Raw genomic sequence first — 15,385 nt, 5'->3', positions numbered from 1 at the left:
AAGCAAACAAAAAAAACCCATCAGATATTCTGCAAAGTTCACTTATATGTGTCTGGTTATTAATTTTTCAATTAATTCATTGTCTTAACCTCCTGAGACCCTGCGTCCTCATATGGGGACATGAAGTTTTTGGTTTTATCGCAGCTTATTCTGCTTCATTTAAACCTGTTGTTCTCAATAGTGGACAATTTAGTCTGCCACCTAGTGGTAGCAAAGGTTGAAACTTATTTAGACTTAGATAGACTTTAATGATCCGCAAGGGAAATTACTTAGTCACCATAGCTTTGTTGCACATAAAAGTAAACACTCATAAAACCAAGATAAATAAAATTAGAGTAAATTAAAGTAAAAATAAAAAAAGGCAGCGTAATCAAAAAAATGTACAGAATTAGCATTATGAAAATATACAAAAGCAGTTGGCAAAACAGTGTCCAAGTTGATGTGGATGTTTGGTCAGTTGCATAGCAACAGTGGTGTGGATCGTGTCGTCATGGTGTTTCTCGTCAATGGTGTTTCCTTATCAACTGAGGGACGGATGTAAACGCCAACAGAGTGTGTCTGTCTGCAGAATCTGAAGCCGGGCACAGACGTACTATGGTCCTATGAACCAGGTCTCTAAAGCGCTTCTCACGACACACTCTCTCTGGGTCTCATCAAACACACACAGTCCATCCATCCCACTGCCAAAGACCTCATGTTCCCCGTGAGTACAAAAACGTCACCACCGACCCTGAGTTCCTTCTCCATTCCACCACCGCCAACTCCAGCCTGGCATGCAAAGCACTTCTTCTGAAGTTTAGCGGGAGTCTCAGGACTCACTCCGGGTAGCTCAGGGGACAGTGATAGCAGCGCTAGAAGCCAATAGCAGGAAGGAACACACCAACGGACACAACGGCCGTTGGGCCGAACTCCACAGCCAATGACCAACGACGCAGCCAAAAACGAAAAGTCCAGAAGAAAAAACAACAAGTCAGACTAAAAACAACCATTAACAAGCTAAGAATAAAAAGGTTATTCTCCGTGGAGCTACTGGTCAATAGCAACGAGCAACAATGTCGTTAATTAGCCAGTACTCGTTTGAGGACGCTGGGACTTAATTGTTCTGTCTTTGCTCAGTCATGTTCAGGTCTTATGTCCTACTTAGGTCCTAAAATACAGACCACATAAAAGCTCTCAGGAGGTTAATCTGTTGCATAGTCTCAGGGGTTCTCAGTCCATTAATGTTTTTTTTTATAATAATAATTGTGGGTCAAATGTTTTAGCATCGACAGCTCAGTGGCTGATGCCTCCCAGCGAGAAGATCTGGGTTCGAGTCCAGCTCGGGCCTTTCTGGGTGGAGTTTACATGCTGTCCCTGCATCTGCGTGGGTTTTCTCCAGGTACTCCCACCTCCAAAGACACACTGGTTAGATTAACTGGTGACTCCAAATTGACCCTAGGTGTGAGTGTGAATGGTTGTTTGTCTCTGCCATAGGCTGGCGACCTGTCCAGGGTGTACCCTGCCTCTCGATAGGCTCCAGCAACCCCTGCGACCGTTGTGAGGATAAGCGGTAGTAGAAAATGGGAAGAGATGTATATAGAGATTGTCTGATTTGTCTTATATAGAGAAGACAAATCAGACAACTGGACAGGGTGAGCTAACTGAGAAGGTGAAGACTGGCTGACTATGAGCCAAAAGCCTGGGCAAACGGATGAGTTTTGTGGGCAGATTTAGGCTGGTGTGAGGGGTGGAGGGGTGGAGAGCAGACCCAAATTAGAGGGCCGCGGGCTTCAGGTTGAAGTGTGTGGGTGGAGGAGGTTCGAGAGATACTGGGGGGCCAGGTAAGACGGAGAGTTTTATCAGAGACATGGAATTTTATGGGGAATCAGGGAAGGTGGATAAGCATGGGGGTGATATGCTGCTACGGCTTGGTGCTGGGTGCTGGGCGTTGCTCCTAATATTGTCTGTTTGGATACTGTCTGTCTCTGTCCTTTTTGGTTTGTTTTGACATTGTCTATCTGTGTCTGGTTCTGTAAATTTTCTTTTTTTATGATTGTTTTAAAGTCTTCTGGGTCTGTGTTGTGTACCTTTAAAACCTTTAAATTTAGTATTTGTACTAAGGCCGGTGCATTTACACTGATGACTAACGCATCAATGTTGATTAATGTGCACTGTCCCAATTCAATAAACTAGTAATAATAATAAAAAGAATTAGATGTGTCATTCAACAGCAGGAGAAATTCGCCTATTGAGATCGGTAAATCATTTAGCTAAACTTAACACAGGTAACCTGGACCATATAACAGGTGCTGAGTCCTTGCAGCACCATGCATTGAAAAAATGAATCCAGCAAAATTCCACAAATTACCGAAAACAGACAGCGACTGATGCAGTACGACACATCCAGGCTCGTTTGAATTTTTGGCTCTACTGTAAAATATGACATGGATGTTCAAAAGCTCTGAAATTACAATAATTACTACATGAAAATATGGCCCGGACTATTTCTTGGCAGGAGGATAAAGCGCTCTAGTTGGCACACAAACCTGCAAATCCATAAACGCACAACTTTTATTTTTCATGCCGTACAGTTAAGTAAATGAAATATCAAAGCTTCATTAGCTGTAGATGTGCTTTTTGTTTAACTTCGTAACTGTATTCAGTTTGTCCGCTAAGCTAAGGTAGCTAAGTGGTTATTTCAGCCTCAGAATTATCATCAAGATATAGAAACGCTATCAGTCTTTAAGAAAGGGAATAAACGCACTTTTCAACCGTCGTATTAAGTTTTAATGAAAAAAAAAAGAAAGGAAAAACAATATTTATGTATTTTACATCTGAATCTCATAAGAATGTCTGTGACGGCGAGCAGGGAGCTTTCACTGGGCAGATATTCGGTTGTGTTGTGCGTTACAAAGCTGCGCTTCAACAGCAAAATCTTGTGTGGAGTGCAATACCAACTTCTCAGGTCCAAGATAAAAGACTCACAGGCTCTGTAGCGTATCGCCCAAGAGAGTTCCATGATGTGAGTGAAATAAACAAGTGAAATGGGAGTATTTTGTCCTGGATTTGGGAAGTTTGAGCTGTGCTTCACATTTTAGTTGTTGCTTTTTATGTTCCCTGTGGTATGTTATTCTACTTAATATGTGTGGAGGAATAATGTCGACTCCGACTCTCAGGTTAGTTCTTGGGTCTGGTCCAGGATCAGTTCCAGAGGGTGATATCTTTTAAATATGGCTGTGGTTTGCATATTTTTATTCAGTACGTGCTCTGCATCCCCAGAAATGCATCTCCCCACATCTATTAAAAAGAAATTTTCCAGACATTGGCCAGTCCCCCGTGGAGATTTGTGCATCCCCGCCATGTAATAAGCAAACAAAGTAATACAGATATATTCATGAAAGCAATAAAGAGAGTCCAGACATTCGATTATACCCATTTTAGTGTATCATAATTCTACGTAAAAACTGTTGGGGTGAAGAGGGATAGGTAAAGGAAAAACAGATCAGTTTAATTCTATGTGAAGGCCACAGGTGCTAGCAGAGGTAACGGAAGTGAAGATACAAACATAAAAGAACAATGAATATATCTGCACCGTGATTAAAAAGGCAGCTCCCTCGTGCATCTCACATTCAAAAGCTTAATTAAGTATTTCTATGCAATTGTGGACGTATGAATCCGCCGTCCACGGGCCCTCCTACGACAGCCTCATTCATTGCATCAGGCGACGGAGACTCGGGAAGGCTTTCTGTACTGCACTTGTGCACAGTTTTACATCTTAAGATCCAAGCGAATATTAAAAGATTCAAGAGAAAAGCCGGATGAATGAAGAATGAGATGTAATGAGGGGTGTGAGCGGCACGGCAAGAAGAAGCAAGGGCGGCGGTGAATGAGGCGTAAGGGGAACGAGGGGAAATGAGGATGATGTTTTCTTTTCTGAGTTCACATGATCATATTAATTAATGGATAAGCTTAGAAAATGTTGGAGCTACACACACACACACACACACACACACAGTGAAACACGTGGGAGATGAACCAATAACCTGTTGGTAATTAGTCTGTCTCCTCAGCCGCCAGCGTCTGTTAGCCCCTGTGACCCACTGATACCGAGCTAACGAGAATGTCAGTCACATTCACGGATAGACGCACCCGGACGCACACGCACACAGGACGCACTCTCGCTCGCGCGCAGACGCACACCACGTTCACCACGTGTCCGTCCTAGACATAAACACAGATCTGGTCCTTCACCCCGAGTTTGACACGTGTAACCTCTCGTCTCCCGACAATTCAGAGGGACGTGGACTCGTGTCGGTTCTCTCTCCTGCCCCGCAATTATATTAATATATCATAAGTGCCTTTTTTAAATATATTATTAAAGCACCCATTAATAAATCTAAAGGCCACTACCTGTTCTCTCACGGAGGCTGTAATGAGGCTGTGTGGGTCGGCGTGCACAATACGCTTTAAATACAGTATCTAATAATAACTAAACACCGACTATTCATGTTCTCACACTTCACACTTTTAATGGCATGAAGGCTGTATTTTGTGTAGAGGTCCTGGCCCCGGATTGAACACGGCCATTACAAGAAACGAGCAATCATTTTATTAGACAACTGCTTAAACAGACTGCTTATAATTTCCTTTTATGCTGGGAATGTACCAAATTGCCCATCTGCTGCTCCTCCTGAATTATATTTCGCAAAGTCAGTATTTTTTTTTAATGCTGTATCATAAGGCACGCACCCTGTTAGGCATATCTGCAATTTGAATGAGTTAGACTATTTGGTATGGATGGGGTTGTTTTTTTTTGAAGATGAAGAAAATTGTTTATGCCCCCAGAAATATTACTTATACACAAATACAGAGGTAGAACTATCTGAGTATCTGAAGGTGTAGAGGAAAATGTATGCGGAATAAATTCCCAAGCTTGATAAAGAAATCAATTCGTATTTGTTTTGATCTCAAGAGACAAAGAGAAGATTAATGTCACTTTCTAGGCTCAGGGGAGGCTTTCGACTCACATGACTTCGAGGCGTGCGGAGTGGGAATCATTTCCAGCCTGCGATGTCACGGTGCAGGTGTAATCCCCGATGTCACCTGACCACGTTTGGCCAATGGTGAGGGACCCCTGGCGCACGGACACTCGGCCTCCGCCAGTGGGAAGGACGGCCACGCCGCCTCTATCCCACTTGAAGCTGCAGCGCAGGAGGTGTTAAAAATTCAGTTTAAAACGGAGAATAAAGTCGGATGTTTCGACGTCTTTGATGAACAGAGAGGGCTGAGCTACCTGATATCGATCCTGGAGTCATGCGTCGCGTTGCACTCCAGAACCGCAGTGGTTCCTTTGATAACACGCAGGTCTGTGGGAGGCACGGAAATAGACGTGCGACCTGGAAAGTGTCAGAGAAAAAGAGAGAGGGCGTGTGTTCGACATGTGTACATTTAAATGTTTGTCGCTCAAGGATGACAACAGGAAAATTAACACTACCCTCGGGTGTTGCATGTGACTCTAACTGGTGTTTTGTTCCGATTCAAGGTTTGAATTTATAGAATATTGTTAAAATGTTGTATTTAGCTTCGGTTGGGTTCATGTTCAGAAATGGACTGAGACAAAGCAAAGTTGTTTTTTGTTATCAATTTTTTATTGTTATCTTAATTTTGAGTGTTTTTATATTTTATTGTATGTTTCTGTCTTGCATTTTATTTCATTATTTTTAATGTTAACATACATTACTATTTTTTAAAAATATTTTAACATTTTTTTATATTTTTATTTATTTATTCTTATTCATTTACTGATAATGACCTTTAATTATTTTCACTTATCCTATTTTTTAAACTTATACGTTTTGCAGTGTGCATTAGTCTCCATGTCCTTTTTTGTTGTTGTTATTTGTTTCACTTATGTATGTATGTATGTATGTATGTATGTATATTTGTCAATTAAAACATAAAGCACTTTAAATGGTATTCACTTGTTCTGAAAGGTGCTATATGAATAAAATCTGATTGACTGAAGTTCTGTCACACCCTCAACACTAAGCACATCATGTTGTGGGAAATTCATGTTTAGAAAATCAGGAAATGGAGTGTGACACTGGCATTTAGTGCTGTTCTGTTGCCTGTATTCCAGTTTTCTGTCTATGGACAATACGTTCACTTTGATCGAGCGTCTATATATGTTAAGAATGTCCACCAGCCATCTCAGAAGGAGAAGACGTGCTCTGAAGGCACACAACGACCTATTCTGGATCAGATAAACCGCTAAGTTATATAATTGCAAGCCTATTAATAGAAGTGGTACTGGTCCGTGGGTAGCGTGTGCTCAGCTGAGACCACACTCTCTAAACCAGTCTCAGCTCGGTTGCGTTTTGTAATGAGATTGGTGACATGTGTGGCGGCACATATTGATGTGTTAGGTTTTATTAAGTCAAGCGTTAATGTGTTTGTCACATGGGTAAAAGTGGAGCTGAATACAATCCTTCAATACAAACATAGTTTGTAAATTGTAAATCTACACAGTCTTATCACATCATGTTTTATTTTTGAGTATATATATGTGTATTAGTCTAAATTTAATGTAAAGTAACAAAAACTTTTAAGTGTCGAGGTATGACAGTGAATAAAAAAGCCAGTTTAAGTAAAACACAGATGTAAGGGGTCTAATTTCAAGGTAAAACTAATCCTGTGTTGATTGAGCTTCATAGAGAGAAAACATGCATGGTAAAAAAAATAAAAATAAAACAATGAATAAAAATATGGTGAGGAAAAGGCATCTGTCCCTGACCATGTCTCCAGTGTATCTAATCTAATATCTAATTTAACAGTATTAGATAAATATATGGTATATACTGTACATACATCGATAAATTAACCACCGCAACAGCCGGTTTCATCAATAACCAATCACACAGCTGTTCACTAGCCTCAGCTAATGTGCTTGGACGGCTATGGATGAATCAGTGTTCCATGTCTGTTTTAGTTTCACCCGCAAATGTATATTGAGCAGTTTAATGTGTTTTTATTTGTGTGCGTGTGTGTGTGTGTGTGTGTGTGTGTGTTAGTCTTACTCCAGACGGTGAGAGCAGCTGTGACGTTAATGGTCCCCTCCGAGTTGGAAGCGATGCAGGTGTACTCTCCTGAATCCTGGAAGCTGACTGGCTGGATCTGCAGACCACCCGACTGCAGCAGCGTGAACCTGGGAACCTGGACGGAGCCGCTGGCTAAGACCTGCGACCCTGCAAACAGAAAATATTAAATCAACCTTGAGGTGAAAGATGGTAATTAAGTGACTGAAGCACATTTTAATTACAAACATGCTCTGTCGATGTGTGTGTCCATCTCTGTGCGTGTACTCAGAGTGTGTCTCGTCTGGTACCTTTCCTCCAGGTGATGGCTGGTTTTGGAGCTCCGCTGGTCTGACAGCTAAACAAAGCTGTGTTGCCTTCAGTTACTGTTTGGTCAGACAGTGGGGATGTAAATGTGGGAGCCATGCCTGAAACGAAAGGAGAGAGCGTGAGGGGATAGAGAGAGAGGCAAGAAAAACACAGAGGAAAAATAAGAATGGTCAAAGACTAGAAAGCAGAGTGGGTCTAAACACAGGCCTGGTGGTAGACCTGAGGCTCTACCGTGAATTTTAATTGTAATCAGACGCTCACAATCACTTTCCAAAAGTACAGCTCATCAGTGTTCAACTGATATGGATTTCATCTTGAATAAAGGAACTTTAGGTCAGGGGTTTTTAACGTTTTTCAGGCCAAGGACCCCCAGACTAAGTAGCGACCCACTACCTACTATATGTGTTTTATATTAAACACGGCCTATTGCTGTTTATAAATACACATTATTATTACTATATTAAGCTATGCAAATGATACACTGGTTCAAAGATTAATTTTATTTATTTATTTTTCTATTTTTTTGTTCCAGTGACACAGCCATTTTGCCGTTTTGGCCTCAGTAGTTGGCTAGCTGTTAGCTCTTCTGCTAATATCGCAGTGTGTGTGGACCTGTGTGTGGACTGAATAAGCTCTCGGCCAATTGCGGGCGATGTGTATTTAAAGAAATTTTAAATTTGTGGTGGAAAATTATAAAAATATATATAAAAATATCTAATCAACCAAATATATTGTGACCACCCGGCCCTGCAGTACCTCCACAGACCCTCTAGAGGTCGTGGACATCCTGTTGAAGACCTGCGGTTTAGGTGATGCCGTGATTGGCTTTTATCACAAATCTACCTACAGCTAAGTTCTTCTGGTTCCTGGATATCGGTGGGATTATAAGCGTCAGTTGTACAATGAACAGTGTCGCCTTAGACCATAGGTCTTCAACAGGGGGTCGCAAAATCTTTGGTTGATTAGACAATTTTTATATATATTTTTTTTTATTTCTCCCCACAAATTTAAATTAAATTTCTTTAAATGTAGCTTGATACTGAATGCAAAACAACAGTATATATTTATAAAAAGCACTAGGCCGAGTTTAATATAGAACACATATAGTAGGTAAGGGGGTCCCTACTTAATCTCTCCATCAATTTGGGAGTTTTATGATTACATCACACCTGGCCAGTAAAAAGAAAGGGACTCGAGCAAAGTGAAGCGTAAAAAGGAAAGGAAAGACAACAGTGTGAGAATGAGTGTAATCAGCCAGGCAGGTGAGCACATTCAACTTTCTCCACGTTCTCGTGTGTCACACAAACTCACTGGAGACGAGCAGTTGCGTGTGGGTTTGAGTCTCTCCGGCAGCACTGCGGGCGAAGCACTGGAATATCCCTCCGTCTCCCGGCTGAACCCTGCGCACCGTCAGCCCGGTCGCCGCGGTGACCTTGTAGCGAGGGTTGGCCAATTTGGAAAGAGGCACGGCGTCCTTATACCACTCTATCCTGGGCTGGGGCGCGCCTACACGTGCGCACGCACACGACAGCCCAACACACAGGAGGAGAAAAAGTTTTCAGTAGTTTTCCTTAATAAGAAGCCGGCTGACCTCACCGCTGAGCCGACCGCCCCAACTCCCACTAAAACAGCCACAGCCACAGCACTTCACTTTCTTCTCTTCCATCCAATCTCTCTTTATAAATATGCATGTTGGAATAATGACTGCTAATAATATATTGATTAGAGGGTGTGGGCGGTAGGCTAAGGGTGGCAGAAGGGGCTACAAAACACCGTGAATAAAAGATGCGCGCACCCAGTATCTACAGTATCAGCACCCACCCGTCTGACGGACGCGCCAGATATGACAGGCAGGGGGCTCATGCAATTACTGCGTCTCAGCCCCTTCGCACTGTGTGTGTCTACGTGCGCGAGAGAGATGAATTCCACACTTTTTCTCAATCTGTTGGTGTCAAGCTTTCACAGACACGCGTGAAGTATTTTTCACCCCCTCCTTGTCTCACTCACTGTGTCGCTCTGTCTTTTCCCTCCCTCCCTCCCCTCGTCCCTCCTCCCAGCCTCCATCCCTCTCTCCGTACCCTCAGGCCTCGGCTATTTAATTACACTGCCACTGTATCAGATTACTGAGGAGGAACATAAACTCACTCGGTGTGTGTGTGTGTGTGTGTGCGAGACGGAGACAGAGGGGAGCAAGTTTCAGCTTTCAGAGCTGCGTCCAGCCGCTGATCATAGAAGTGTTTTCATGTAATCCATTCAAAGACGAGAGTCGTGAACAAGCGCAATGTTCAGGCTTGGCTTTTAGACATATCAATGTGTTTGTGATGCCAAATGCAGGGCTTAAAGTAAAAAAAAAAAAAAAAATCAGTTTATGCAAAAAAAAATATTTTTACAGTGCAACAGTAAACTGTAAATCATATTTGCAAAACTGCAAAATGTGATTATAGCATTTAATATTAGTTATTGTTATTATTATTATGATAATTTTTTTGTTCTTTGTTTGCAGTTCTCCTTGCTTCATAAATTTACTCTAAATTTACTTCGATGAAACAAACAAAGGTTTGGATGATGCGTTCATGAAAACTCAGAAATTGCATATTTCAACTTGAAAAATTCAGACTTTCAATACCCTAGTGCTCACAGTGTTACAGGTTAACTCGGAGAAGAAAAATAAATACGTTTTTGTCACCTTTTTTTCCCAAATTTGACAGCTCAGAGTTCAGTTTTTCCCCAGTTATACTGAATGCATCATCAGCTGGATCTCAACCAAGACCCACCCCCACTCTGCTTCTGATTAGTGAGTCTGGTTAGTGATGTTAACTCGGAGAGGAAAAGCTGTGTTACTCTCATTTTGTTGATAGCCGATTTCAGTTGTCTGCTCCACCTGACAATATCCCGCATCAACAAGTTTTGTTTTTTTTTCTTTTCTAAATGTTGCCGGAGATCCAGCATGTCATCTAATGAAGCCTTCACACATATAGTGAATGGTACCAACCTCAGCAATATGTGATTAAGATAAAACCATCCTGACAAACCTGAACAGCAAAAACACCTGTTTCCAAGTGTAAAGTTGCCACACGAGGAACCTCCAGCTCTATCACTCATCTGGGGTCAAACGCAGGCAGACTACAAACTGCTTTAAACTTAGCAGCTGCTGGATCACACCCCTCCCTTTCCAGGCATGTCAGAGCGCCTATAATGGTCGACAGTTCAAAGCAAAAATGCTAAAGGCCCTCGTGGAGTCAGTGTTTGGTTCATCTGATCTGACCGTGTGGAACATGAGCCGCTCCCTATATAGATATGAAGAGCTCATTCTGAGGTAATAAAAAGACAAATTAGTACATTAATGAATTGATATCATATTTTATTTATCCTACTAGATCTTTAAATCTACACACACTGGTCCCGTATGTGTACTGTATGTGGCCTTGAGTCAGAGTTCATTTGGAATATGTATATATTTCAGGTCAAACGACTCCAGAAAAAGGAGAATGCCACACAAACCCGGAAATACACATTTGAGGAATGGCACAATGTTCTCATAGCCTGACTTAACTCTGGATGTCATGATGAGGCGAGTCAACTGATACGGAGAAGATAACACCTCTGCATGCAACTGCACAGTCCCTCAACCAATCGCAGCCTTTTTACTGAAAACTAATTCAGCCCAGTGGGGCTCAGATGACATGTTGACGTGGCTACGTTGCTGTTAATCTTCCGTCCATCACCCCATAAATCACGCCTAAACATTTTGCTTTGTGGGCAGCTGAAGTCACGCTAATCTCCTCAAGCCTCTGCACAGCTCTGCAGTCGCTGCGCCTTCACTGGATTCTCCAGACTGGCATGTGTAGGCGCATGTTTGTGTGTGTATTGATGTTTATTTGTATATATGAATTTATGGATGTATTCATCTGCATGTGTATGCGTATATTAACTGTCCATACTATTACCATTACTATTACTGCAAAATAGTTTTTAACTCATAGCTTGTTCCACATTATTAGGTTCATTTTGCACTTTTTGCTATTTGCACTTCTGGTTAGATACCTAACTGCTTTTCATTGCGTATGTACCTGGACTATATGCTAGGGTTGACTTTTGGCAAAGACTTCACGATACGATACGTATCATGATACATGAGTCATGATACGATATATTATTGCGATACATTGTAATATTCTACATAGTTCACTGAGAAATTTTAAATGCAGCTTAAAATACATGTATATATATGTACATCAGATGACAGTGATAATTCATTGGACAATTGAGTCAAAAAAACAATATTAATCCATGATCCGTTGCCCCCTCCCCAATATGCAATGTAAAGTTAAGTTTCAAGAGCAACATGACTTATTTGCTGAGTGAGTTTCTGTTTCAATAAAATGCAACAATGTGCAGTAGCACAATCTGCTTTTCAAGTCAAGTTTACTGAGCTCTTAAATGTACATACAGTGTGTTGACAAACATGCACAGACAGTTGCATACTGTCTGTGCATGTATGCGTACCTGTGGCCAGGCAGGGGATATCTACATTCCTATCCAGCTCAGCAACGATCATCCTTCTGGGCTGCACAGTCAGAGTGGGTGGTTCTGCAGAGAAAAAAAAGTTGAAAGCACTTAAACATAAAACATACTCTGTATCGATATATGGATTAAATAGCTTACAGCTAATAACAAGCCGTAAAAAAGTCCTGAAAACGGTTTAAACGAGTACTTATTCTTTAATCAAGACTTCTCCCCCTTGGCTTTGAGTATCTCGAGCAATCAATGACTTCCACACACTTAAAAACAAATTCTCTCTTTTTTATACTGCAATAACAGCCCCTCCTAAACATCTCCACTAATGTTGCTCCAAATCTCAACAGCAGCAGAGAAAAAAAAATAAAAAAACCCGATTTGAATATGAATACGTGCCTTGTGGTGCATTACTGTAATGTCACGTATTATGTGAAATACACCTACTGCTGCATGCCCCATTTGTTGATATTTACTGAGAGATATCGATGCAGCAAGCCTAGAAAGAGGGAGAGACGACGCCTAATTCATTTCCAGGCTGGCATCTCCAGAAAAGCAGCTCCACACAGTAGCGTCACCTGTTCGCTGAAAAATGACTTTGAGGAAAATGAAATGTCCAGCGCATGAACTAAATAATAAATGTGTATTCTGGTTCCTGCGAAGATACAAACTTATTGAATGAGGGGGGGAAAACGTTTTGATGTATTTTTTTTTTTCTTTTTTCCCCAAGGGCTCCATAGTTTTAATAAGATACAAACAATGAAGTTTTTTGACTCGTTTTAGGGGAGTTGTTTCTTTTTATTCACGCACTGCAGGGCTAAATTTAGGAGGAAAAAAAATAAAAAGTTTGATCGAGGTGCATGTGTCTCCAGACTCAGACTCAGCTACAGTGCCTCCAACGCGACTCCCTGGCAACTTGTTAACCAACACACTTGTTTGTCACCTATCTTCGTGGCGCTTGGTGATATTTGGCACGACTTTTGACAACAGAACGGGGGGAAGGGCGCAGCGAGGAGAGAGAAGGAAAACAGACGATGAATAACAGCCGCGTGGCGTGGCACTGATAACGCAGATGCATTAATCCCCTTCAGTCAGGTAAGCGCAAGAACCTAGATGCCGAAACACATCAAAACACATTTCCGAGTGTTTTGGTGCTCGGCTTTCGGGGCTTTGGGCCTCCGCGGATTCTCTGCGGTCCGCATGCAAAGCAAAGGCGGAGAACAACAACAACAGATATATTGTTGTTTGCACCACTAGTCATCCGTACAGTATACAGCACGGGGATGCAGTATCATACATATTCTGATTAGTGGATCGGGGCTGAAAAGAAATGAAATTGAATAATGAATACCTTTGAGGCTGTCTCTTTCTTTGACACTGACACATACACTATTCTGTTTAGGAATCCCTGCATCATCATTGCATCAAGGTCTGCTGAGCCCATAGCATAAAAAGTGGATCAGTACCAATGTATTCATAAGTCTCTACTCTAGTCTACTCTGATACATACAGTATGAATGCATGCAGACTTTGTCCCTGCCAGGCAAGCCTTAACAGTCCTGCTGGCCTAATGAAGGAAGATAATGTGGATGGAGATTGTGGGGTGCGGGAGGGGGGCTGGTGGCAGGGAAGGTAGATGTAAGATTGGTGGTAGATAATGTAGGGGGGCACAGAAAGAGAATGAGTGGGGGTATAAATATTCAGGCAGGTCTTTTCTGACTAGTAAGTATTCTGCAAGCGTGGGTAGTTCGCTCTCTCTGCTTAGGTGCTCCCTCGCTCCAACAATCACAGCAGATCAAAAAGACGCTGACGAACTGGGGGAGAAAAGTTTCGCTTCATCAATCACATGCTCCCCGCCAGAGTTGTGTGTACCGTTTCCTATTTATGCGCACACATCGAGGACAGGAGCCGATCGCGACGCCAGGGCTCCTGTTTGTGCGTTTTCCAGTGTTCTATTATTGATTGGCAACTCCAGGGAACAAAACTAATTTAGCTTGCGGGCAAACGGGCACACATGTGTCTGCGGTGCCATTTCGCGTGCGAGAATGAAGCGCGCGCGCGTGTACACGAATGCAACAGATGTTCATGACCACAATGGACGGTGTTTTCTTTGGTGAGTGCGGACAACAGATTCTGATCGGGTACTCCTGTAGTTGACAACCGTTGCCCGGGGTGTTCGCAGTCACAGTTCCAGGAGAAAAGTACGAATAAATGGAGGAATAAACGGAATGAAAAAAAGTGCCTGGAGCTGAAAATGTACAGGACAAGACAAGAGTGAGGGTAAACCATAAATTAATCACATGCTGGGAGAGCTAGAGGACCGACCCGGGACAATCATAGACAACTATGTTGGAGAGTGTGTGTGTTTGTATTGCTCACGTTGTGAGGACAGACACCTGTTAACACAGTCGCACTGCGGGGACTGCCTCCCTTTTGGGGACGAACAGCTCCCATTTGTAAGTCATTAAAATTTACGTTTCAAGATTTTGGTTTAAGGTGCGAGTTAATGTTAGGGTCAATGTCATTTCCTCTGAAAAGATGGAAACAAGACTGTGGGTGAGAGACAGAGAGGCCTCTTTTTTTCTTACCCATTACAGTGAGGTGTGCCCTTGCCTCCACAGGTTTGGCAGTGCTGTTGCTAAGTGATGCTTCACAAACATATAACCCGGTGTCAGACGAGGTGGGTGCGTGAAAACTGAGCCGACGCCCACTGGCCAGCTGACGCCCGTCACGTTTCCATGACACCACAAGGCCATCCAGTGGTCTGAGAGGAGGGGAGAGGAGAGGAGAGGAGAGGAAAGGAGAGGAGAGGAGAGGAGAGGAGAGGAGAGGAGAGGAGAGACAATTGGAGGAGAAAAAAAAAGGAAAAGGGTGACAGAAGGCAATTACAACATATTAAATCCATCAGTTTATTTGTCAATGAGGCAGGAAATGAATGATGACAGTCTGTATATCAGAGCAGTCAGCTCTACTCAGCATGAAGGAGCGCGAGTCTGTTACTCGAACTGTTGGGAAAGGAAATGGGTTTTTGTGTAAAATGAAATTTTGTTTTGGATAAACAACATCAGAACACCAGCCTTTTTGTGTGCACGCCAAGTGTGTGCGTTTGTGTAAGGCGGCATTAACACGGCCCCGCACCTATTCGTGAAAGCAGCTCAGTTTTTAGCACCTTTCATTCAACAATTTAAGCCTTAACACCACTTACTAGACAGCAACAATTTTTTAATCAGCAGATGGAACGATCGTCCACACGCAGTTTATCAAAGACTGATTGAAAGTCATAGTTCAACGCGGGCTATGGAAATACAAATACTCTTGAATAAAACCTCATCGCAAAACATGATTAAACGTTGCTAAAGCTCAAATTAGACAACAGGAAAAGACACAGTAGGTGTCTGTTACCTTTGTTTTTCTATTTGCAGTTGGGTTTAGGTGAGAAAAATGGGGCAGAATGTGTCAAAACACAAACAACAAGCACAGAAATAAAC

At 42.3% G+C, this 15,385-nt stretch overlaps 1 protein-coding gene across 2 annotated transcripts in view; it reads right to left on the bottom strand.

Annotated features, from left to right (window-relative positions):
* LOC125004304 (protein sidekick-1-like) overlaps positions 1 to 15,385 on the bottom strand; it is a 243,981-nt gene that overhangs the window by 70,502 nt on the left and 158,094 nt on the right. For both annotated transcript variants that reach the window (XM_047578816.1, XM_047578817.1), the window contains 7 exons: positions 14,486 to 14,661; positions 11,889 to 11,972; positions 8,694 to 8,888; positions 7,364 to 7,480; positions 7,056 to 7,223; positions 5,273 to 5,375; positions 5,007 to 5,180 (listed from right to left, as the gene is read on the bottom strand). In XM_047578816.1, coding sequence (XP_047434772.1) covers positions 5,007 to 5,180; positions 5,273 to 5,375; positions 7,056 to 7,223; positions 7,364 to 7,480; positions 8,694 to 8,888; positions 11,889 to 11,972; positions 14,486 to 14,661 — 1,017 coding nt within the window. The remainder of the gene's footprint in view (positions 1 to 5,006; positions 5,181 to 5,272; positions 5,376 to 7,055; positions 7,224 to 7,363; positions 7,481 to 8,693; positions 8,889 to 11,888; positions 11,973 to 14,485; positions 14,662 to 15,385) is intronic.

This window comes from Mugil cephalus, chromosome 2 (assembly GCF_022458985.1).
Source record: "Mugil cephalus isolate CIBA_MC_2020 chromosome 2, CIBA_Mcephalus_1.1, whole genome shotgun sequence".
Classification (NCBI taxonomy): domain Eukaryota; kingdom Metazoa; phylum Chordata; class Actinopteri; order Mugiliformes; family Mugilidae; genus Mugil; species Mugil cephalus.
This window is presented reverse-complemented; position numbering and strand designations above follow the sequence as displayed.